General features: G+C 35.6%; 2 protein-coding genes across 2 annotated transcripts in view; one reads left to right on the top strand and one right to left on the bottom strand.

Annotated features, from left to right (window-relative positions):
• The window catches only part of Git (ARF GTPase-activating protein GIT1), a 497129-nt gene that overhangs the window by 442684 nt on the left and 28319 nt on the right, over positions 1-26126 (bottom strand). The gene's annotated exons all lie outside the window — the stretch shown is intronic.
• The window catches only part of LOC148952192 (DNA polymerase epsilon catalytic subunit A-like), a 54084-nt gene that overhangs the window by 3366 nt on the left and 24592 nt on the right, over positions 1-26126 (top strand). The window contains exons 2-3 of the mRNA XM_089089149.1: positions 11265-11391; positions 12137-12355. Coding sequence (XP_088945275.1) covers positions 11265-11391; positions 12137-12355 — 346 coding nt within the window. The remainder of the gene's footprint in view (positions 1-11264; positions 11392-12136; positions 12356-26126) is intronic.

Here is a 26126-nt window from a genome sequence, read left to right as displayed (position 1 = left end):
TATAGCCTTATAGAGCCTTAGAAAGACTTTACGGGAGCGGCTGGTTATGGTGTGTTTGAGGAGACCAAGGCTTGAATTTGCTTTTGAAACTGCTCATTGCCAGTGGCTGTGGAACTTCATTGTTCATCTGTCAGCACTCCTGGATCTCTTTCTTTGGGACTTGTCTTTAGTACTAAGTCAGCCAGGGAATCGGGATTGGACATGTTGTACTGGTGACAGGGGTTGTTGCTTCCAAAGTGAAAGACACTGCATTTCAATGTGTTGAATTCAAGTAGCCAATCTTGTGCCCTTGTTTGGATTTTATGAAGGTCAAACTACAGACTTTGTTGATTTGCAGGCCTGAAAAGCTTGGAGTTGTTGGCATAGAGAGTTATGTTGTTTTCTGTTCTGTTCACCATAACATTGATATATATATGAGGAATAGGGCAGGGCCCAAAACAGTACCATCAGGAACTCTACTTACAACATCACATAGTTTGGAGAAAACCTTGTCACCATTAGCTGTGAAGAGTCAAACCTGCTGAGTCTGACCAGTCAGAAAGTGCATGACCCAATCAATCACGTCTACATGGGTACCTGCTGCCAAAAGTTTCTATCTGAGATGGTTGTGTGGTACCTTTTCAAAAGCCTTGACTAGGTCCAGTAAAATCAGGTCCACAGGGATTCCTTTCTCCAGGTAATCTGTTATAATGCTGTATGTCTCAAGGAGATTAGTCTCAACTGATTTTCCTGGCTTAAAGCCTTGCTTGTTGGGGTAAAGTATATTATCGATACGGAGATGTGTCAGAATGTCACCATTCACAATCTGCTCATGGGTTTTTGCCACTGCTGAGGTCAGGCTGATGGGTCTGTAGTTTTTGGCTTTGGTGCGGTCACCTTTCTTGAGTATTGGGGTTACATGGGTCAGCTTCCAGTCAATGGGTACCTTTTTGGAGTCAAGCAACAGTTGGAATATATTGCATAGTGGTTGAGCAATTTCTTTGGCAAGCTCCTTCAGTAGTCTTGGGTGCAAGTTATCAGAACCAGCAGACCTGTTGACGACTAGCACTTCAAGTTGCTTTTGGAAAACAGGGGGGAGAGTAGAATAGGTGGCATTGGGTTAGGGATGTAGTATGATGGGCTATGAGGAAGAGGTCTATCTGGTTCATTGGTGAAAGCCAACACAAACTGCCTGTTGAGGAGTTCGGCAATGTCCTTCAAGTTGGTCACTTCCTTGCTATCATCTTTACTGAGTGATTTTACTGACTGTCTGCTTTGGTACTTACTAGATACGTACTTCCAGAACTTCTTCAGGTTATTCTTACTATCATCAGCTAGCTTGGACTTGTAACTTGCGTAAAGTTTTTTAGTTAGGCTTCTTAGTTTGTTTTGAGCTTTTGCAAACTTTTGGTAGTGTTCTTCTTTCCCTCCTTTATTGTACTTTCTCCAGTACCGTCCCTTCCTGTTTCTTTCCTTGTGTATCTTGGGGGTCATGAAAGGCAGTGTTTTGGGCTTTGGTGTGAGTTTTACTGACATGTGCTTTTTTTGAAGTGTAAATAGTTGTCCTTTAGGTTAGCCCATTGTTGGTTAATGTCCCCTTGAAGTAAAAATGACCAAACTATGCCTTCCAGCTCTTTTCTGATTGCCCTGTAATCTACATAAGTTTTCTTTATGTAGTCATTTTTTATTTTACAAAATGACAGATTCACTTCTAGGATTAAATGATTGCTCTTTCCTAGAGGGGGTAAATAATTTATGTTCTGAAGCTGGTCTTTATCCTGTAAGAACACTAGGTCCAGTAGAGTTGGTCTATGGAAAAGTTGGCCTCTAGTAGCTTGTTCAACAATCTGGTAGAGATTAAGGTCGTGAAGCCACTCTGTGAATAGATTCGCGCTTCTGCTTCTGTTTGTAAGTACAGGTATCCCTTTTTCCATATAAGGTCAGGGAAGTTAAAATCACCAGCTATAAGTAGGTTCCCTGTGTAATTCATAGTTGCTTTATGCAGCATAATTGCTATTGTCCACTCAGTTTCTTGGCAATCTGAGGCAGATGGGCTTCTATAAATACAGCCTACTCTGGTTATTACTCCACTGCCGTCATCACACAGGTCGAACCATACAGATTCAACAAATTGTGAATTACCTGGGAGACATAATGACCGTGTTCTATAACATGTCTTGAATAGCACTAAAATACCACGCCTGCATTCTGGAGACTGTAGGTTAGACATGACACCATATCCTGGAATCTTAACATGGGAATCTTTGAGCCTGTTGCTACTAGACTTGGGGCAAACCTCAGTCAATAGGACCAGATCATAATTTTTGGAATAAATCACGGATTTCACCTCATTCAATTTGTCAGGAAGTAGGTCTATGTTAGTAATTAGAGCAGAAAAATCTGGACTTACTCTTTTTTACATTTGTCATGGTTACAGCAATAAGTGCAGCCTAGTAAAAAACAAACCATGGCCCATAGTAACCAAAAATAAAAAAAATGCTTTAAAAAAAAATATTCTTAAATAAGAAGAATTTGTCATTTGAAGCTGATTCAGGAATGGTAAATATGATTTTGATTGCTCTTAACAGTAAAAATTTATTAGACATGATAAATAGAGAGTCATCTAAGTCTTATTTTAGCCTAGTCTAGTATTTATCTTGGGAAGAAATTAGGGGAATAGAAAATTAGCTTAGGATTCTAGCCTATGCTATTTAGGCCAGTGGTTTGCATAATTAAACTATTTAAATATAAGTAAAAGTAGTAGGCCTACCATTAGATTGCATATTTTATGTTAACTGCAAAAATCATTTTTGTGTGTTTTGTAAATGTTTCTTTTTCCCATAAATCAGCTAGGAAGAAAGTGAATACATCATGGGATGCCTTTTTTATGTTCTTTCCAAATATAATAATTGCTTCCAGGGAAAATTCTATTTTAAGCCCTTAAAGGGGCCCCAAAAGGTAACTTATTTTTGTCACATGCTAAAAAGTAACCATCACTAGAAATGGGTTTATAGAATGATTAAAAACATGCTGTTTTTTTTTTGATAAATCAGTCATTCAAAAGTAATTTATTCCAATGGCATTTATTGTTAACAAATGTAGACTGTGCTGCCCCCTGTCACACCCTCAAAACTGTAAGTATATATTTTTTTTTTACCTTAAATTTCAACTTGGAATAATCTAAGGATTTATCCTTGTGAAGCTCCAGCGTTGATGTTTAGAGTGAAAGCTGAATGCAATTCATAGGAAAATAGTGGTACTAGTATGCATAGCCTATATATATATATATATAAAGTATATGCTGTTAACAAAAGTGTTGGTTTTACTTACTCACAATTTATTTCCACTTTTCTAAGGTGCATAATACTACTGATTTGAAAAGTACTCCACTCTCAAATATAGTCTAACCCCAGTAATAATAGGTTGGGTAAATCAATTGCAAAGCACAACATTCATGAAATATATATTTACCCAGTACTATTATCAAATAGTTCATGGTATCAAACTGTAAGTGAGGAGCAACTCAGCCCAATAGTAACCACAAGTCTAAAAAAAATTATTTTGACAATAATAGATACATCAAAAATTTTTTTTCTTACACTGATTTCCAAACATATAAAATTCATTAAGTTTAACCTTACCTATCAAAAGCTATGGGGATGAGAAAATTTGCCTGATTTTTGGAAAAGGGGGAAATACCACACACAGTCAGCAGATTTTAATGACATCACTCTGTCAGATTTAGCATATCAGACAACGTTACTGTAGAGGTTCCAAGCCCTTATCTGTAAAAATGTAAAATCTTATATTTCTTGCCTGAAGAAAGATCAACCAATAGTCCTAGAAGGTCAAAAGAGAGTGCTCATTCAAATTGAAATTAAAATTTGTAGTGCCCTTTTAAGTGCCCAGAAACATTGCAAGATGACTATCCCTATCCCCCCCCCCTTCTGTGACCCTTTTCCTTCCAAATACATACAATCAAAATTTTGAGAGACTGTTCAGCATAGTAGAAAAGTACAACAATTATGCCTCTGGCCATGGTATGACCCCCCATACTATAGCCTTTCTTGCTTTCTTTTTGGCGACTCAATTTTACACGTGGAGATGTTCTAGGAAGACTGTCAAGGGGAAAATTTCTGCAATTTTAGAATTGTCAGGGTAGATTTTTCCATTGGGGAGGGGGTATTTTCCAGGGGGTAATTTTCTGCGTTGACAAATGTTTCATTTGGGGGAGGGGAGAGTAAGGGGTTCTGGCAAAAATTTTTCAATGAGGGGGGATTTGAACAATAAGTTTTTTTTTTTGGCAAAGAAAGTAAGGAGAATCTTTCAGGTGGAATTGTCTGCAGGAAATTTTCCTTGGAGAATTTTCAGCAAGAATGGATTTTTTGGTAGGGGGATTTTATATGGCAGGCATTTTTCATTTTGGAGGGTTTCCAATGAGAAGGAGGTGGATTACTTTCACTTGAAAAAACTTGTTTTTTAATTTAAAACCATAGAACACTTCAATGTACTTACTATTCAATCAGAAATATCAAAATTGGAGTTTCATTTTTCTGTTTTACAAATTCAATGCTCCTTTCAGGATTGAATAAGAATACAAACACTTTATTTGAAGTATTGTAAAAGAAAGGCTTTTGAGTAGGGCCTAACCAATATGGATTTTTGGGTCCAATACCAATATAAAATAATAGCAAAGGCCAATAGCCAATATAATTGCTAATAACTCCCCCCCCCTCCCCAGGAAAAAAAAAACATACCTAAAGTTTAAACCCTGCATTCTCTGCCCATATTCTTATTCATATGGTTCTTCCTGATCTATTAAACACCATAGAACAGCCTCAATAGTTCACTGTGGATCCCAAATAATCCAAAAACAGATCAATTTAGAAAAGCTTTAGAAAAACAGAGAACTGTGAAAAACCACCTGAGCATCAATCTAAGTTTAGATTTTTTTTTTCTTGTAAACTGCAGTTTCCACAAATGTTTGTAAATTATTATTTTAGAATGATAACAAAAATAAATCAAATACAGTTTTAAAGAAATAAAAATTTAATTCTTTTGCTTTGTTACCGTAATACTTTGTTTAAGTTCACTTAGTAAACACACTCATCCTGGACTGGAAATAATTGCACATAACTGTGGAGTGTTTCACAATAACTTTTAAATGAACAAAATTAATCCAAATAAAATTCTAGTCTACATAGTGTTAGTCCACTTCAACTGGTGCAAGTTGTAATGCAGAAAGCACAAGTTTTCAGCATTTTCTCCTCTTAGAGACCTTTGTTTGTCATTATAAATTTTCCCATTACCTGAGGAATTCTGGCACCATCTTCTGGATAAGTTGCACAAAAAAAAGAAAAAAAAGCCAATTTTTTTCCAATAGCCAGTAATGACACTGACCACTATAACAACCTGATAATATTGTCTGGCTGATATATTGGTTGGGCCCTACTTTTGAATATGTCTTTTTTAGCTTTTGTTTCAGCAAACCTGCTCTCTTCTTTTTTTATCTCCAAAGTACAGGGACAAATTTAGTACAAACATACACCCCTTGTGGGCACAGGCTTGTATATAGGCTATTTCTAAAAGTGATGCATTTTATGATGCCGATTTTACAAATTCACCAATTTGCCTTAAACCTTCAATTTTAATTTCAATGCACAAATTTTAGAATCAGGTTGAACCCCACCATTAATAGTGCAACAAGAATCATAAGGCATCTATATCTTAGACACTTATGCACAATTTACAGAGAACAGATCTTGCCTGGACTTAATTCATGTATAAGATGATTGGGACAGTCTATAGTCATATCTATCTTTTCTTAGTATTCTTATTGTCTCTTCATTATTATTCTTTCCATTATTATTTTTCTTCCTATTTTCTCTCATTTCCTTGCAAGAAATCTGTTAGCTGTCAATCAAGACTAGCCACAATGTCAATTATGGTTGATATTTAAGTGTTAGAAAAACTTTGATTTGCCTCTTTCACTGGCATTGAATTGCTTAAGCTTTAAATGTAAATTAAACAGAAATGTAGGCAAGGCTATGATCGTGCTTAGTTTGTTTGGAAACAATTAATTTTAGTTGTTGTACCATAGCTTAAAGCTTACCACTTTTATCTAAAAACTGTTTTAACAAGGAGTAATGGTGCAAGTATGACTTATTACAAGTGATTAGATAAACTAGGATATATTCCATGAATTTCGAAAAATATATTTTCTGTGTGTCTTTTATAAAACAGTTAATCATTTCCTCCCTTCATTTTTGTGAATTGATGCCCCTTGAAACTCTTAAAATTATTAGCCTATTTATCATAAATAAAAAAAATGAATGTTAATTCAATTTATGTGCCCTAAACTAAATAGTTTTTTAACAAAATTTGAATTTATTTACATTAAGAAAATTTCTGCCTATTGGTTTTTAGAATTAAGAAAATTTCTGCCTATTGGTTTTTAGAATAGCTTCTAGTTTTACTGCTCTCCTCCATGCCTTTACGTATACTTAACTCATACCAATATAGATGAGGGTATACAATGTATTTTTCAGTGTGTAGGGGGGAAGCAAATTTGTCATTTTTTTAATTATTTTCAATGAAAATAAAGAGAAGCCTGTGATCTATTTATGATTCATTTATGATCTATAAAATGCTTGATAAAAAATGCCAAGTTTCTTGGGCCTTAGATCAGGTAATAATTCAATAGGCCCATGGGTCAACTGACATTGCTTTCTGAAATTATTTTAGTGGAAAGATCACAATAAACTGTTCATTAAAAGAACAGTGTCACTCAATCATAAATGCCTCACAAAGAAATTAATCAGTGCAATTGACAATTCTATTGCTTTTTTTGTCCTGCTATTTATCCAGTAAAAATCACAATATCAATGTCATTTCCAAAGTGGTTTCTGCCAGCCTCTGGGTGGTTTATCGCATTGAAAATTATAAGGCGCTGTAAAATATGTAAAATACAGGTAAAATACCCTGAAATACCCCCTGGATACAGCCTTGCCCATATCCAAGGGGACGTAAATCATTGGTCCCTCCAACATGCGCCCATACCCTCCTACTGCTATCTTTTAACAGTATGGTAGGAATATTGATGGGACACCAATTTAAGACAGTGTAGTGGGAGGGGGGGGGGGCAAGGATTTCTAAAATATCTTTTGATGAAGACACAAAAAAGTGTTTTCTTGAAGCGTTTTTCTTAAAGAAAAAACAAGAAAAAATTTGGTTGTTTTCTTGTTTTCTTCAATGAAAATTCCAAAAGAGGTATTTTTGAACTTGAGCAGAACAGAACAAAATTCTATAGGGGGCAATTACTTCACCTGAACTCAGCCTTACGCCCCCCACTCCTCCTCCCCTCCAAAATAAATTTGGTTCACATACCATGTTGGATCTTTTTTGTTTTAAAGTAGAATTTTAAAGTAAATTGACATTACTGGAAAAAACAGTCTTGACCTCCAACGCCCTTCCCCTACTGCCAACCTTTTCAGCAGAAAAGTAGGTATGCTGCATCTTGTTTAAAATGGAATCATGCAAGAATTTTCAGTTTGTTTGACTAGGTAAATAAAGCAGAACTGTGACTTCTGCAACAGTCCCTTTCCCCTCCCACCGGTAACTTTCTAGCTTAAAGCTAGGGTTCTTAGCATCTTGTTCAAAGCAGAGACTCCTAGGGATTTTCAGTATACACTATTGGAGCAGAGAATATACCCACGACGCCCTTCAGTACCCTTCACCCATTCTACAACCGATTGTTAGTAGAAAGTTATGAATATGGCGCCTTGTTTTAAGTGTTATCATGCTAGGATTTTTAATTCGTATCAAACAGTTCGTGGTAACAAACTATAAGCAAGGAGCGACCTGGCTCAATAGTAACCGAAACTCTAAAAAACGGAATTTTGATGCCAATAGATACATCAGAAGAATCAGATTTTTATGCTGATTTCAAATATATAAGTTTCATCAAGTTTAGTCTTACCCATCAAAAGTTACGCGCCTGAGAAAATTTGCCTTATTTTCGATAAAAGGGGGAAACAACCCCTAAAAGTCATAGAACTTTAATGAAAATCACACCATCAGATTCAGCGTATTAGAGAACCCTTCTATAGAGGTTTCAAGCTCCTATCTAAAAAATGTGGAATTTTGTATTTTTTGCCAGAAAGATCACGGTTGCGTGTTTATTTTTTTATTATTTTTTTTTTATTTTCCCAGGGGTGATCGTATCTATCCAATAGTCCTAGAATATCGTGAGAGGGCTCGTTGGATCGGAAATTAAAAGTTCTAGTGCCCTTTTTAAGTGACCCAACAAAAAAATTGGAGGGCAACTTGGCCCCCTCCCACGCTAATGTTTTTCCCGAAGTCACCCAATCAAAATTTTGAGATAGCCATTTTGTTCAGCATAGTCGAAAATCCAATTAATATGTCTTTGAGGATGACTTAAATCCCCCACAGTTCCCGGGAGAAGGGCTGCAAGTTATAAACTTTGCCCATTGTTTTACATATAGTATTGGTTATTGGGAAGTATAGAGACGTTTTCAGGAGGATTTTTTTCTAGTGGGGGGTCGGGGTCGGAGTAAGGGTTACTGGGGAGGATCTTTCCATGGGAGATATTTCCTTGGGGAAAGGGACATTTCCATGAAGATTTCCCAGCATTATTTAAAAAAACGATCAGAAATCAAATAAAAAAACAAGTTTTTTCAACTGAAAGTAAGGAGCAACATTAAAACTTAAACGAACATAAATTATTGCGTATATGAGGGGGTTCACCCCTAGTCAATACCTCGCTCTTTACGCTAAAGTTTTTTTTTTAGTACTTTCAAAAGAGCTATCTATTCTAATTAACTGGCCTTTGTGATTCAGGGGTTTGTGATTCGAACAAAATTCGAACTTTAGCGTAAAGAGCGAGGTATTGACTAGGGAGCGAAATCCCTAATATACGTATTAAAAACATACGAATATAGAAATTCGTTACGTAAATTAATTCGTAAGTTGCGTCAGAAAAAAATTTCGAGAAAGCCAATTAGCCAAAATTAGGAAAATTAATATGCGAATTTTGTTTTAATTATTCATGTACGGTGAGCCAAAATCAAAACTGCATTAATTAAAAAACGTTCAGAAATTAACTAAAAAAAAACAAGTTTTTTTTAACTGAAAGTAAGGAACGACATTAAAACTTAAAACGAACAGAAATTATTCCGTATATGAAAGGGGCTGTCCCCTCCTCAACGCCTCGCTCTTTAAGCTAAGTTTTTTATTGTTTAAAAAAACAAAAGTTTTGAGACAGAGTCAAACTTTAGCGTAAAGAGCGAGGCGTTGAGGAGGGGACAGCACCTTTCATATGCGGAATAATTTCTGTTACTTTTAAGCTTTAATGTTGCTCCTTACTTTCAGTTAAACAAAACTTGTTTTTTTTAGTTAGTTATCAGGAGAAGCGAAATGGGATACGGTATTGACTTCTGCAGCAGCCTCTTCCCTATCCAATGTTAACTTTTCAACTCATAGGTTGACATGTTGCTCTTTGCTTGAAGCGGAATCTCGCAATCGCTTTCAGTCTGTATTATTGGAGCCAAAAGTGGGCTTGTGGCTCCTCCAATACCCCTGTTTGTCCTACTGCCTCCTTTTTAGCAGAGATGCATCACCTTGTTTAAAGTGGGATCATGCATAGACTTATAATCCATATGATTTGGAGAAGAAATGTAGGCGAGTGGCCTCTACAGCAGTTTACTTCTTCTCTCACTGTCTGTTAGTGCAGAGGTTGGCATATTACCCCTGCTTGAACCAGAATAATTGAGCATTTTCAATCCATATAATTAAAAGAGCAAGGTGGGTCCTTGGCTCTTTATCCCCCCCCCTTCCACCAGCCTTAATTGTATTGCACAAAAGTACGCTTGTCGTGCCTAGTTGAAACTGGAATTATAGAAATGCTTGATTCATGTGATTACAAAATCAATGTGGGTTGATAACCCATCCGACATCCCTCCCTCACCTCAAATTTTTAGCAGAAAGGTGGGCTTATGGCACGTTATTTGGATTAGAATGGTGGACAGATTTTCAGTATGTATGATTGCAGGACCTTAGGCCCTCTTTTATTGCCCTCACTGCATTTTTAGCAGAAACTAAGGTTCATAAAACCTTGTTTGAAGTGGAATAATGCGCGGATCTCAAGTTAGTATTTAAGAGCTCAAAGTGGGCTGATGACCCCTCCAAAACTTCCCAATGGTCTAATTGCCAGATTTTTGGTTGAAAGGCAGGTCTTTTATCCTTTATAGAAGCAAAATCATAGAAGGGACATTAATACCCCCCCCCCTCTTTAGGAAATACGCGTGGGGATGTTAAGGGTAATTGTCCGGGGTAAATCTTCGCCAGGATTGAATTGTCCAGAGGATATTTCTATGGGGAGGGGTATTTTTCCCATTCACTATATTCATGTATGTTATTTTACTGCGTTCATGGCCGTATATTTGGCTTTAAAATACACTTATTTGTCTATCTATCTAATATGCAGGATGATTGTACCAAACACATTTTGCATGCAAACCAGTTATACTTACCCCCCTCCCCTAATGTGCAAATCTATAGCGCAAATTTATTTCTAAAGTAACGAAGAAACTAACAAAAAAGACTGGTGTGTTCACGAATTTTACACAGCGTAAACTTGAGTGAGTGGCGCATAATACACAAGTTCCAATATTTCATCCCCCTACGGAAAATAAAACTCAAATAAACTTCTCAAATTTGGAAAGCCTTATTTTCCACGGGGGGTATTTTTTTTTTTGGGGGGGGGGGTATTCGCCTAGAGCCCAAACAAACATACTTTGAAGCCGTCTTCTGGGACCTGTCTTTTTTCTTTTTTTTTTAGGTAAATACATCTTCTTGTGAAATACCATTTTCTTCAAAGAGTATTGCCTGGTGTTGAATAGAAAATTGTATCTTTCTTATTTCAAGAGCTGGTTTTCTTTCTTTAGGTCCACTTTCTAATATTACCACTTAGAAAGAAGCAAAGGAAACCTCCAGTTTCTTTACCGATGATGAAAATGTTAAAGTTTAGAAGGGACATTTGATACCGTTCCTCTACCTCAGTCCCAAACGCAGAAAAATGGAATTCTAAAACGAAATGGATTGTAAAAGTTGATGGGAGTACCCCCGGACCGTGAAAACATGCTTCTTTTCATGCTTCAGGCTAGGGTTCTCCAGAATGACCCAGTCCCCATTAATAAATTCTAGCTAAGAGCTAAAATAATACAAATGCTAATTTCAGCCAGTAACAGACTCTTTTCTCTTTTTAGTCGTGAGCAGTCGTCTGATCAGCGCCTCAGAACTTCGCTTGAAAATGATGAGATTGACGCTAAGTTTGGATTTGAAGGTCTCAAAGAAAACGGGGAAAAAATTGGGTACCTCATGAATATGCATACTGTAAGCATTCTTGATAATTTAACTCCTTTCTCCGGTAAAACTTGAAAAAAATGGTCTAAGGATTGCGACTTTTGTAAAGTTATCAGAAACGTTCCTAATGTTCTTATTTCAGTTCTCTAAATTCTACAAAAATGAGTAATGCTTAACTCTTATTTTCATTTAAAGAAATACACCTCTTGCTTGTTGTTTGATGAATAAAGCTGATTTGGACATAATTCAGTTCGAATAATTTCCTTTCTTCCTGTATAGACTCATGTCTGAGGAATAGCTGAAATACAATAGATAAATGTACATAATTTTTTTTTTGTGTCAAACTGTTGATCAAAAATATTTAAAATTTGAAATCACTGTATAACCAGAAAAATTGTGTCATTATTACAGAAAAGGGGTGAACGCATAGGGAGGGCAAAGGTCATAAAAGATACGGAAAGGAAGTAGAGTTAGAAATTGAAGGAGTAATTGTCAGTTTGATACTTGAGAAAATTAGAAAGGATCTGATTAACTTGAAAAAGAAAGAAAAGCGAACAAACTACTGAGAAGCAAATGGGAAAAGATCAACTGGATCCGAAAAATGAGGATGAAGACACGACCAAGTTGGCTAAAAGTGCTAGAAATGGAGATATTGGGATGAAACACGTTTTATTTTAAAATTAAATATGTTTAATTAATCCATCCATCTATTTGTTTATTTATTTATCTGTTGTAAGCTGATCATATACCTAATAATAATTCTGATTACTTTTAGACCGAAATCATGGACCAAGACAAGAGATTGGTTAGTGCAGTTGATTATTATTTCATTCAAGAGGATGGCTCTCGCTTTAAAGCATCTGTACCATATAAACCTTATTTTTATGTTCTTCCAAAGACTGGTTGTTTCCAGGAAGTTTTGGCATACTTATCAAAAAAGTATGCAGGAATTCTTTATAGCTGTGAACCATGTACCAAAGAAGACTTAGAATTGGTAATGTTTTTTTTTAAATTTTCAACAATTGCCAGGGTGAGATGACCTAAGACTTTTACCATTAATAATTTAAAGGCTTGCTTTGGATTCTCTGATTGTGCATGTAGTTAAAATATCTTACAATCATTCTCCTTTTGTAATTCAATGAAAGAAAGAATTTTCCATAATATTCGTATTGATAAATATTCCTTGTCTTTCTTCCTCCAATTTCTTGTTAAAGAATCTTGTCAAGTAAAGGAATATTTCAGCTAAAAAAAAGATTAAATTGCACTTACGTATTCTAGGATTATTCCATTTTAAGCGGCCTTGCGCCATTATTTTTTCTTGTTTATAGTAAGGACTTAAATAACGCAGTATGTGTTTTGATTTTACTTTATCTAATCGGTCTTCAAAGGGAGTTTTTCGATATAATATTTTTTTAGGGATATCCCCTCTCACCTAGGGGAAGATTGAGGGGGGGGGGGCAATTGGACCCCCTAGATTTAAAAAAATATTTTTTGTATTTTCATTGAAAAAAAAACAACAAATTACCAAAATTTACAATTTTTGGGCGTCTGGTAGTTACGAAAGCAAATTTACCCAAGAGGATCCAACTAAGAGTATGTTAATGAGGAATAACATTTTGAGGTTAATGAGGTATTTAATAACAAATTTTTGGAAGAAAAATTCTAGTTTATCAATTTTTTGCGGGAAAAGTTTATTTTCTTTTTCGCTGATCCACTTCACGATTCCAGGGCATGTAGACAGCTTAAGGGGTACTGCACCATTATTTTTCCTTGTTAATATTAGCAATTCAAGTAATGCAATACATTTCTTGTCTTTCATCTACCGACTTATTGCTTTGACTGTGACCTAGCAATGAGAGCAAATTTATCCTTGTCTGCAGATGATACAGTTTACAATTTCTGCCACAACTAGACACTAGCTGATCGGAGTACTTTTGAGGGGTCTAAGTGAAACATGTGACTAGCATTGCAACAAGTAAGCTACTTACTCACTTCCAATAAGTCATTGCTGATCATTTGATGTCAGTCTGAAAATTGTTATCCATGTATAATACATAAAGAATCTTCTGAACTTGATATCCTTAAGAACAAAGAATTTTTAGTCATTTGAGGATAAATGTTAATATAATTATAAGCATTAAGACACCTATATAGGTAGTTACAGCCTTAGCTTGTAATGTTTCATCTCTTGTTTTCTCACACCACCGGGAATTGTTGCTATTCCATCTTTTATTGTTATTACTTCTCCATGTGGTCTAATATTTTCGATTGTCCTCTTCAGCTTCTTCAATTTCTGTGAAGATGTAAATTTTTGCTGGTGTACCTCCGTCTTATTGCTTTCTTCAAAAAGTTTACTGAGTTGGTTAACACAAACACAAAGCAATCTTTCCACAATGAAGTTTTTCAAATAAAAGTAAAGAAGCATGTTAAAATAAAATAAAAAAACAGAAATAAAGGCATATAATAGTTAAATCTTATTTCAGTCCCCCGTTTTGCCTTCAAGTCCAGTGAACATTGTCCGTCATGAGTCAACCAAAAAATCTCGGTTACCCCCACTGCAATTCCAGTGGGCTTTCTCAGTAGGCAAATCTCATATAATACGAACAATCTCAGTCGCCCACTTGCCTGCAAGTCCTGTGGACATGGTCAGGCATAAATTTTTGACTAATTCTTGGGTCTCCAATCGTCTTCAGAGGCCTCACAGAACTCATAGACTCTTTGAATTACCCTTAATCTATGCCTATCTACCTTAGTTGTGTCCTAAGACGGATGATAGCCTATCATCAAGAAGTGAAATTAATCATTTTTATAAAATTCTGAAAAAGATAAGATAGCTTTACCTCTCATAGAAACTATATGTATTGTTTTTACTCCAATTAGCCGTGGCTCTAAATTCTATATTCACTTCTGCCAATTTGATAATGCAACCTATTGGACAAGCCCAGCAGAATTGCAACAGAGCGACCAAGATTCTTTGGTTGACTCCGGAGTGATGATGCCCACTCTACTTGTGGGCAAGCATGTGACTGGGATTTTTTCAAGCACTTTGAGTTTTGCCTGTTGGAAAAGCCCACTGGAGTCAGAATTGGCTGGTGAGGTTGAAAAGTTATGGCCAACATGTCGGCTAAATTCACAGGGCGAGTATCAAAACTAGTATCAAAGTAACAACACCAAAGTAACAAAGTATCAAATTAAAGAAATTATCAAAGTAACTAAGTATCAAGGTAAACAAAGTGTCAAAGAAAACAAATTATAAAAGTTCCAATAAGCAACTTGCATAACTTACAGCACTTGCCCCGTAGATAAGTAATCAAAGTATCATAGTAAACAAAGTATCAAAGTAACAATAAGCATCTTGCATAATTTACAATCGTTACCGATGGGTCTGGGGGGGGGGGCGCGATTTCAACCCCAAAAAATAGTTATTAGGCCTTTGAACTATTCTGGACAAAAAGGCTATCTCAGAATTTCGATTTGATGCATTTGGGGAAAAGAGGGAGTGGGAGAGGGGCTATTTGCTCTTCGATCACTTTTGGCTCTTAAAAAGGGAATTAAAACTTTCAACGTCCACAAAGTCTATACGACCACCCAATCCATAAGAACATTATGTGTCCCTGGGGCATAACTTACAACATTTGCTTTAGGACTATTTTTAGCAAAATGGGTGTCTAAAAATTTGGATCTGATGCATTTGGGAAAAGACGGTATGGGAGGGGCTAGTTGCCCTTTGATCACTTTTGACTCTTAAAAGGGCACTAGAAATTCCGATTTCCGATCGAATGAGTCCCTCCGAAGTTTATACGACAACTTCTTCCACCTGGATGTGAGTGTGAAAGAGTGAGTTAGTGTGAGGTAGTGAGTATAAATGGGGGAGTGAGTGAGTTAGAGTGAGTGATTGAGTGATAGATCGACTTTGAGGGAGTGAGTGTGAGTGTTTGTGAGCCCCCATGTGAGTGTGAAAGTTTGTACGACCATTCCTTGCATAACAACCTCTGCATGCCCCGAGGCATAACTTACAACCCTCGCCCCTGGGTTCTGGAGGGTTTTGTCAACTCGAAAGGCATAGTTAAAACCCTTAAAAACCCTTAAAGGGGAAAACTTAAAACCCTTGCCCCCGGGCTTTGGGGGGCTGTGTTGACCTCAGAGCTATTTTATCGAATGTTTGGACTATTTTATAGAAAATGGATATCTCAAAATTTCGGATGTATTTAGGGAAAATAGTTCTTGGGGGGGGGATAGTTGCCCTCCGATCAATTTTGACTCTTTTAATAATGCTTTTAAGCATTGTTTGTCGTATTTTTGGAATAGTTTTATTTGTTTTGGCTTATGCTTGGGCATTATTTTTAGCTCTTTGGTACTTTTCATATATTTTAATTTGTTATTTTTTGAATCTTTGATTTATATTTCTAATTCTAATGCCCCATTTTTTATGACAAAACACTTCTAGTTCATTCGATTTTTTACTATAACTGTGAATAAAAGACCTAAAGCCGAACTGGCCAGCCATGACAGAAAAAATGTAAATATGACAAACGGGTCTATGGCCAGTAAATGAAAACTGGCCATATGGCCAGTATTTATATTTTTTCTATAACTGTGACAATGGTGCTCCATATAAATCTCAAATGTCTGTCAAATAAATCTAAGATTAGAAAAGGGGAGTCTTTGAAATTTGCATATTGTGTCGTTTGACATGTGTTAGAACGCTGTAAATGGGGTGTCATATTCAAGTTTTTAAGATGACAACCGCATCATATAAGCCTGTACCTGGGAGACTTTTTCTCCTGCGACCATGAGTTTTTTTTTCAAGATTAAATGATATTTATTTTGATGTTGTAAGGTGTTATTTATGGTATTTGGGTTATGTTGTTGTAGATACCTTTATTCTTCCTTTACAGAGGAGATAAACTATGGCCCTAAGGTATTTTAACTTTGGTAGCGTGCCTTAGGCTATGACCGGACTAATGAGGTGTACCAACTGGGTATGTTCGAGTGGCTAAAGGTAGATTGTATAGAGGTTGTCCATAACACAATACTTTTATTCAGTTAACATATAATAATAACAGATATATATATTTTCTACTGGGACTGGCTGTCCCAAGTAGACCACAAGTCTCGGAAAAACTACAATAATATATAATAGAATACTTAGACACTTACAATGATCCGACAAGTTTCCAAGGTATTTCTAAAAACAACGGACCAGAGGTCAGTCCGGCATAATGTTAGTATCAGTCTCTTCCTTCCCATAAAATTTATTTTTTATACATTTTTATCAACCACACCTTTTTTTAACCAACCGACGCAATAGCTAGGAAGTGGTGATTTCTCAATTTCCCGTTAAGCAAAACTTGGCAGGATATATTCCTTATCTTAATAAAAAGTGGTATTTCTAAACTTTGTATTTGCATCTTAATATATTTTTACTAAATTAATAATTAACTAAATTAGGAAGCTTTACCACATTGAGAAAAAGAATCCGAAAAAGAAGCGATTCGAAAAAAAGTAAAGAGCCATATTAAATTCAAGACGAGTAAAAATAAAGTCCTATAATAGTTCAAACATAAAAAGACCAGACATTACTCTAAAAATATAAATGAAATCCAAAACAAATAAAAATTAAAAATAAATGATCATATCAAACATTAAGATAACAGATAGCTATATAGATGCATGAATAAATCCTGAATCGAGTAAAGATTAAACTGAAAGTTCAAGTCAAACTTAAAACGAACAAAAAAACTACAAACCAGAGATTGGCTGTTGTCTCTCTTCCCGTCCCTTAACGGCGGAAGTCCTAAAGCCTATTGCGTCATTTGATTTTATTGAAAACTATATACATCTTGAAGAGTGTGCTTAGATTCTTAAAAACATTGACGAAGAATTAAAAATAAATCACTATGGTAATGAAGATGATTGGAAAGAACTTATGAAAATAAACTGAAAATTTACTAGATAATGATATTTATTCCTGGAAGTCCCAGCAATTTAAGTTTTTATTTAATTTTTATTTTATTTTATAAGTGTAACAAACAATATTTATAACACATTTTGTTTTCAGTAAAGCGTAAATGGTACAATAGGCCTTAGAACTTTCGTGGTTAAGGGAGGGGGAGGGTGACAGTAGTCAATCTCCGGTTTGCAGTAATTTTGTTTGTTTTAAGTTTGACTTGAGCATTCAATCAATATGTTACTCGTTTAAGGATTTATTCATTCACCTATATCAGTATCTGTTATCTTCATGTTTGGTATGACTATTTGTTTCAATTTCTGTTCGTTTTGAGTTTCATTTGTTATTCGATAGTAATTTCTGGTCATTTTAAGTTTGAGTTACTAGAAGACTGTATTTCTGCTCGTTTTGAGTTTAACATGGCTCTACTTTTCTCTGAAAAATACTTTTTTATGTATTTTTTTTAATATTAATCTCTGGTCAATTTTGATTGCCAAGGTGTTATTATTAGTTAATATAATCAACATTTCTCCAGTTTTTCAGGTTTTCGGCTTAAGAATTAAAATATCTGATTCTAATTGAAATTTTTAAGTTGCAGTAAGATGATCTGAGCAGTGACTTTGAATGTGTTCAATATAATTACTGTGTACATTTCTTTCAATTTGAAATCAAGCTTTGGGACCGTTTTTGATCTAATGTTTTGGCTCAACAGTAATTTACAGATAATTTACTCAAAAAAATTCTCCTGGAGTGTTTTCAAAATATTGCATACTTCTGAAGATGGAATAAAAAATGAATATATATATATATATATATATATATATATATATATATATATATATATATATATATATATATATATATATATATATATATATATATATATATATATATATATATATATATATATATATATATATATATTTATATATATATATATATATATATATATATATATATATATATATATATATATATATATATATATATATATATATATATATATATATATATATATATATACATATATATATAAGGCACAGTTGGGGGGCTGCCGCCCCCAAACCCCGCTTTCGCAGCCTTTAAATAAAAAAAAGTTCTTTAAACTGAAAGTAACGAGCGACATTAAATCTTAAAACGAACAGAAACTATTCCGTATATGAAAAAGGCTGTGCCCTCCTCAACGCCTCGCTCTTTACGCTAAAGTTTTTATTGTTTAAAAAAAAAGAGTTGTGAGAAAGTCAAACTTGAGCGTAAAGAGCGAGGCGTTGAGGAGGGCACAGCCCCTTTCATATACGGAATAGTTTCTGTTCGTTTTAAGATTTAATGTCGCTCCTTACTTTCAGTTAAAGAACTTTTTTTATTTAAAGGCTGCGAAAGCGGGGGGTTTGGAGGGCGGCAGCCCCCCAACTCTGCCTCCTAATCCCTGTACGTTTTAAGGTTCGACCTTGTAACTCAGCCTCTTTAACTCTTTAGAAAACGTAGTTTTTTTCAAATAATTTCTGCACGTTTTTGTACAGTTTATTACTTATTATTGCTTGACTAACTGTTAGTTGATCGTGTCAGGAGTTAAAGCTGGGGGGCTGCCTCCCTCCAAACCCCCCGCTCTTGAACATTCTTGTTTTAAGGCTTTTAATTCCCGAATGCTCAAATCACGCCGCACAGGGTGCCTCCTAATCCCTGTACGTTTTAAGGTTCGAACTTGTGACTCAGCCTCTTTAACAGCCCCCCAACTGTGCCTCCTAATCCCTGTACGTTTTAAGGGTCGACCTTGTAACTCAGCCTCTTTAACTCTTTAGAAAACGTAATTTTTTTCAGTTTCTTTTTTAAAGTTTAAATTCAATATATAAAAAATTTGCTCTGACGGTGAATCGAACCCGGGTTTTCCGCCTGACAGTCTGGAGTATCAACCGCTGGACTAAAGAGACACAAATGTAATTGTTTTTTAGTAAATGGAATCTATTTTTGACGCAAGAAAATTCCCACAAAACTTGATATTTGGTTTTTGGAAAACAGAGAAGGAGTGATCAGATTGAGCTGAAATTTCGATGATAAGCTCCCAGGCCCCAGGAAAGCGTATCCTCTAAATTTCAGCCCGATCAGACAACGTTAAAGGGGGGTTGTGTGTGGTGGGAAAAATTAACATGGGCTATTATAGGAAAACGAGGTTTTTCGTAAATGTAAATTCGGGGGATAATTTTTTCGGTCTGAAAATATCAAAAGGCCCTAACAGGTCGAATTCTGCTTCGAATGAGTCCTCATTCACCCGGATCAGTTGCCAACTGTGGCCTGTAGGTGTGGATAAGAAAAAAAAACGAGCTGATTTTTAAGTGGCTAGATTTGTTTTTCTGAAAACAGGGAAGGAGTTATTGGGTTGAGCCGAAATTTTGAAAATAAGCTCCCTGGTCCAAGGGAAGCTCAACCTCTAAATTTCATCCCAATAAGACAACGTTAAAGGGGAGCTGTGGTGGGAGGGTCGAAACTTTCGGCCCAGTTTACCCGATGAAGATAAAGTCAGAGGAGGATGAAATTTTGCAAGTTTCTTAGTTTGAGCTTGGGCTACAAAATGCGATTACCGCCGTCTCTCTGCGACCTCTAGGACCTGAAATCGCTTAACATTGTGGTGGGTCGCCTCTTTATAGAGGCACAAGTGTGCCTCCTTGATAACAGAGATATCAAGAGACAGCTTTCTTTATATCTGACTCTTTTAAATCTTTATTTGTGAATTTGAAATGAGCGTTTGCAAGGTGTGGTGCGGAAAAACTATCATTCTGACAACCTGAATGCATATGGTGTCTTTTGATTGAGTCCTACATTCCCTTTGATCTGAAACTTGGTATCCTTACTGTTTTTTTTTTAGACAATTTAAATACCCCCCTCTGGCAACCTGAATGCAAATGGTAAATTCTTATTTAAATTAACCTCCCCTTTCAAAATATCCTGAAAGTTTCAACTAAATGCCATTAGCCTTTCCTGAGATATTGCAGCTATGCGTCTTTGACAACCGAGATGCACGTTGTGTCTTTCGATTAAATCAAACATTCCCCTCAGCATTTTCTCAAGTTTCAACTTAATGCGCTATACCGTTCCTGAGATTTTGTACACACCATTTTAACAAGCTGGATGTACATAGTATGTTTTGATTTATTTCAACATCTCCTGGAAGCTAAACTTAATATCCTTTCCATTTTTTAGATATTTCACATATGCCTTTTTGGTAACCTGGATGTAAATAGTGTCTTTTTATTTATTTCAAAATTTGTTGGAAGTTTCAACTAAATGCCGTTAGCCGTTCCTGAGATATTGCGGATACGTCGTTTAACAACTGGGATGCACATAGTGTCTTTTTTTTAAGTTCAACATCCCCTTCCACATTCTCTGAAAGTTTCAATTTAAACTGTTTTGGGGTATTGCAGACATGCCCTTTTCACAACCTGGATGCATAAGGTGTCTTTTGATTTAGTTCAACATCCCAATCGACATTTCCTAAAAGTTTCAACTTAGTATTTCCTGTTCCTGAGATATTGCAGCTATGTCTATTGACAACCGGGATGCACATAGTGTCTTTAAGTTTAATATCACCCTAAATATTTTCTGGCTTTTTCAACTTAACACTCTCCCTAACTGTTCATGAAACATTAAAGATATGCCGTTTTGACATCCTGGATGCATGTTCGGTCTTTTGATTTTGTTTAACATCCCCCTTAGCATTCAATTACAGTTTCAACTTCATACCCTTAGCTGTTCCTGAGATCAATACAGAAACGCCCTTTTGACAACTTGGATTCACCTAGCGTCTTTTGCTTGAATGCAACATCCCCCTTAAAATTCCCTGAAAATTCCTTTTCAACTGAATAACCGTTGCCATTTGTTGGATTTTGATATACTCAAATAGTTATAGTTGTCGTAGTACAAATAACAGTAGTATTTGCAGTCACAGTCGCAATCGCAGTGATTGCAGCAGAACTAGTACTAGTAGTCGCATGGCAACTAGTTGTAGTTGCGGTCACAAGTTGACGCATTCGCAGTTGCAAGTAGTCGTAGTCGCTGTCGCAGTTGCAAGTAGTTGCAGTCACAAGTAGCATGAGTGATAGTCGTAAGTAGTAGAATTCGTATTCGCTGTCGCCAGTAGTCACGGTTGCTGCCACAAGTTGTCGAAGTCCCATGTAGTCATAGTCGCAAGCAGTCGCAGTTGCAAGTAGTCACAGTTGTAATCACAAGTAGTTCTTAGTCACAGTGGCAGTCACAAGTAATCGCAGTCGCTAGTAATCACAGTATCAATTAGTCATGGTCGCAAGTAGTCAAAGTCGCAGATGCAAGCATTCACAGTCGCAGTCAGAAGTAGTCGCAGTGGCAGTCACAAGTAATTGCAGTCGCTAGTAGTCCCAGTCGCAAGTAGTCATAGTCGAAGTCACTAGTTGTCACAGTTACAAGTAGTTGCAAGTAGTCTTAGTCGCAAGTAATTAAATTAGCAGTTGCAGTCGTAGTAGGTGTAGTAGTAGAAGAAGTACTAGTAGTGGCCCTAAAAGTTCCAAGTAAATAACCTTAGCCATTCCTAAGATATTAGAGATACGCGCTTTTGATAACCTGAATGCACATAGTGCCTTTGGATTTTGTTTCAAGATCCCACTTAGCATTTCCCGAAGTTTCAACTACAGGATAGAGGGGGGGGTCTAAGAAGGACGAAGGGGACCCTTTACCGTCAAAGCACTTTTCTACAAACCCCTCAGTATGCCCAAAAAGTTTCAACTTAATATCCTCAGTCGGTCCTGAGATATTGCTGATATGCTATTTTAACATACAGCAGCTTCATAGAGTGTTTCGATTTTGTTCAATATCCCCCTCAGCATTTCTTGAGACTAGTCGCAAGTAGAAGTAATCGTTGTTGCAAGTAGTTGCAGTCATAGTCGCAAGTAGTCGCAGTCGTATGTAGTCAACTTCAAGTTCAATCGTTTTATTATTCACATATACATGTATATATTTGACATAGGCCCATGGAGAGACAAGCTCGAAAAACTAGGCCTAGACAAAGATACAATTACAAATTACACTACAATACAAAGATAAACACGATGGCAAAGATACAATAACACAACAGTAATATGAAAGTAGCAGCTATCAGGATCCATAAATAAATATAGAAAATTTCAATATTATTAAATATAAATTTATGCTAGAAGATAGCCGAGAGGCCCACATTCACCCAGAGCAACAAACCATACAAATAATTTTGTCTCATTAAAGAGACACTTAATTAAAAGTAATCCTCAACTAAATGGAATTTGAGATTCCTTTCTATTAAATGGATAGAAGAAAATTTATCAATAAGATACTTGTGAGCATCCCAGCACCGGGCTATTGACGCAAATGGGACGAATTTAGATCTCTCAGTACTATACTTAATGTAAATACTCTTTTTTTGTCGAGTGTTATAATGATGGAAATCTTGTGATTGGGAGAACAAACTTTAATTGAGGTAGTATGGCGGTAATTTCTTAATGTCATAATTGAATTTGAAAATAATTGCTTCAAAAGTAAATTCTTGAGAAACTGGAAGTATATCTAGATAAGTATATAAAGATGCTGTAGAGGACTTATTTGGAAGTGCAATAGGTGATGCAATAAAAAGTTTAAGGATTCTTGGGGCTTTATTTTACAAAATCCGTATTGGTTTAATATGGCTTTTAAATGAAGATAAATATACTAGAGAACAATAATTAATATTAGACTGAATCAGAGCAAAATAAAGGCTTCGTATAGCAGAGTAGGGCAAATAATGCTTCAGCCTTCGCATTAAACCAACACACCTTGAAATTTTTGAGCGTAGATTTTGAATGTGTGTTTTAAAAGATAAGCCTTCGTCAATCACAAATCCAAGGTACTTTATCGTTTCCACCCGAGATATTGATAATAGATACTTTGGAGAAGTAACTCAGGTAATACGAGGGCATATATTTGACTTTCTGCCGTAAATTATGAAACTAGTTTTTGATAAATTCAAAGCAATAAGATTTGAAGAACACCAATCAAGAACATTAGAAAGTGCAGTATCCAGTTTTGCCTCCACCTCCTCGTCATTCCTCTCAGAAATTGAAACTGCCGTACCCAGAAAAATGTGTGTTGAGACACCGGATTGCCAAAGCGCGGTAAAGATCATTTGTATGAATTAGAAAAAGCGGAGGACCTAGGACAAAGCCCTGAGGTACTCCAACCTTCGGAGACTGAGGGACAGGTGAAGAGAGGAAATTGCCTCCGTCTATTCGTTGCTTTCTCTTATCAAGACAAGATTTAACTAGATCCAGCGCCGGTCCGAGCACACCACAATTATCCAATTTACAAAAAAGGATACAATGGGATATTATATCGAATGCTTTTTGAAAATATACATATATTGTTAATGGAATTTCACCTCTATCCAAGCATTCATGAATATATTGGATGAGAGCAAGAATAGCGTGTTCAGTATTGTGTCCAGACCTAAAACCAAAGTAGGAATTTGTGAAGAAATGAGACGATTTAAGAAAGTCATAGAACCTCTTATGAATTGCCTTCTGAAATATTTTAGAAAATGCTGACAAAATAGACATAGGGCGGTAATTTGATGGGTTTTCAGGAGTCACCTTTGTGAAGTGGAATTATCCTCGCTTCTTTAAAAGCGGATGGAAAAACTCCAGTTTTAATGAAAGATTAGTTATATGCTGTAATGGTAAAATTACTGCGGACAATATTTCTTTAACAATTATAGAACTAGACCCGTCAATTCCCGCTGAATTACCTGGATTTAGATCACACACTATTTTTGTTATTTCATGCTGAGAAACAGGTCCAAGAAAAATTGAATTAATTTGAGGAGATGGAAGGTATGAAGAAAAATGTTTATTATTACGAGTAGTAAGCGCACAATTCGTTAAAACCCTACCCGCAAACCTACGCCTGAGGCATCGGGTATGCGTGTAGGTTTTAAAAGAATTGGGGTTACCAGGGTCATTTGCAAAGAGGTATCGTTTCTATAGAAGGTATAGTACTTTGAAATATCATATGGAATTTGTTTGAAGGTATATCCTTTTTTCACGGGCCTGTATCAATCAGGTTGGTTATAATATGTTCGGGTTCAAGTTTTTTCTGACACAATTCACTGAATTTCTATTTCATGATATACTAGTTTTTTTTTTAGTTTTGATCCGTGTCGGAAACACCGGTGTATCTTTTTTAGTTTTCTTTACAATTAATATTAGTAAGAGACTTGAATTCAAAGAGAATAGTTTTTATTTGAAAGGATATTAGTAGAGAAAAAAAATTAGTGGCGCATTTACATTATTGGAGATTAATGATGGAGCTAGCAACAGTGATATAATTACTTCTTTAGTTTACGAGATTTGCGAGTTTTTTGCGACGAGGTATTAGCATAAAGGTATTGCGATGGTTAAGAATGTCTCACGGGTAATTAAAGAATGGGGTGCTTACATCAGATACTTAATAGATTTGACGATTACAAGAGACATTGCTAGAGTCAAATATATTTGATGTTGGTGATATTATGACCCTCCAAGTCCCCTGGGGAAAGGGCTGCATAGTGTATCGGTATCGGACGTATTATTTTTGGGCGTATTGCTATCGCAGTTATATATACAGATTTTTAGTAGCTCTTATAAAAGATTTTACTCATATCTACTTTCTTCCTATAAATACAACCAACCGCAACTTCAAAACGGCACTAAAAACGGCACTTTTGGTGCAATGTCTAAAGTGGAAAAGCTGGGGGCTAGTGGACTACCAGCACTTTTAGATTGACGTTTAATGGCTCATTCGAAAGCTAATGCTCGTATCTACGTTATGTTTATCATTTCTACAATCAATTAAAACAATACTTTTTGTGTACATTATTAATTATATTAAATAAAAAAAAAGAGTTTTTTTACAATAAAACAAAGCGACGACGGTAAAACATAGACCGACAATAAATGAGTCTGTATATGAAAGGGACCGTCCCCTCCTCACCGCCTAGATATTTAATCTAAATTTTTTTTTTGTTTTAAAAAAAAAAGATTAGTTTTAAATTACACATTTTGCTTAAAACAGGAGGTGGGTAGGAGGGGGCAGCCCCTTTCATATACAGAAGAGCCTTTTTTGGATATTGGTAAAATTGGTATTTTACTTTTAGAAAGTTCAATATTCGAAGCTAGCTTCAGCAGGAGCTTAGGATAGTAGTGGTGACAATTGAGATATAAGGAGCAAGTACCTCCCAATTTTTGAAAAAATACCTTTTTGTGGCATTTATAATTTTAAAAAATACAAAGTTCAATATTCGAAGCTAGCTTCAGCAGGAGCTTAGGATAGTAGAGGTGACAAGTGAGATATACGCAGCAAGTGCCCCCTATTTTTGAAAAAATACTTTTTTGTTGCATTTATAAATGTAAAAAATACACAGTTCAATAATAGAAACTAGCTACAGCAGGAACGTAGGATAGCAGAAGTTACAAGTGAGAAATTTTAAGAAATTGTCCCCTATACGTAAATAAATTCCTGTTTGTTGGAATTTTACTTTTAATAATTTCCAAATTATAAGATGGATCAAGCTGTAGATTCGGTGAGAAGGGGGGACACGTGATATAGGAGGATAAAGTGTCCCCTATTATTGAAAAAATACCAGTTGTTGTCTTATTTACTTTTAAAAAAATTCAAATTTAAATATACTAAGCTCTCGTCAACTGTACATAAGTTTATTAGTGGGGACTATAGAGATATCAGGAGCAATTTCCACCTATTTTTGAAAATATACTCGTTTTTTTGACTTTATAATTTAAAAAAATAACAA

This window comes from Artemia sp. Qi Xiang Cuo, chromosome 5 (assembly GCF_049724085.1).
Source record: "Artemia sp. Qi Xiang Cuo chromosome 5, ASM4972408v1, whole genome shotgun sequence".
In the NCBI taxonomy this organism is placed as follows: domain Eukaryota; kingdom Metazoa; phylum Arthropoda; class Branchiopoda; order Anostraca; family Artemiidae; genus Artemia; species Artemia sp. Qi Xiang Cuo.
The sequence above is the reverse complement of the archived record's forward strand: the minus strand, read 5'-3'. Positions and strand labels throughout refer to the sequence as shown.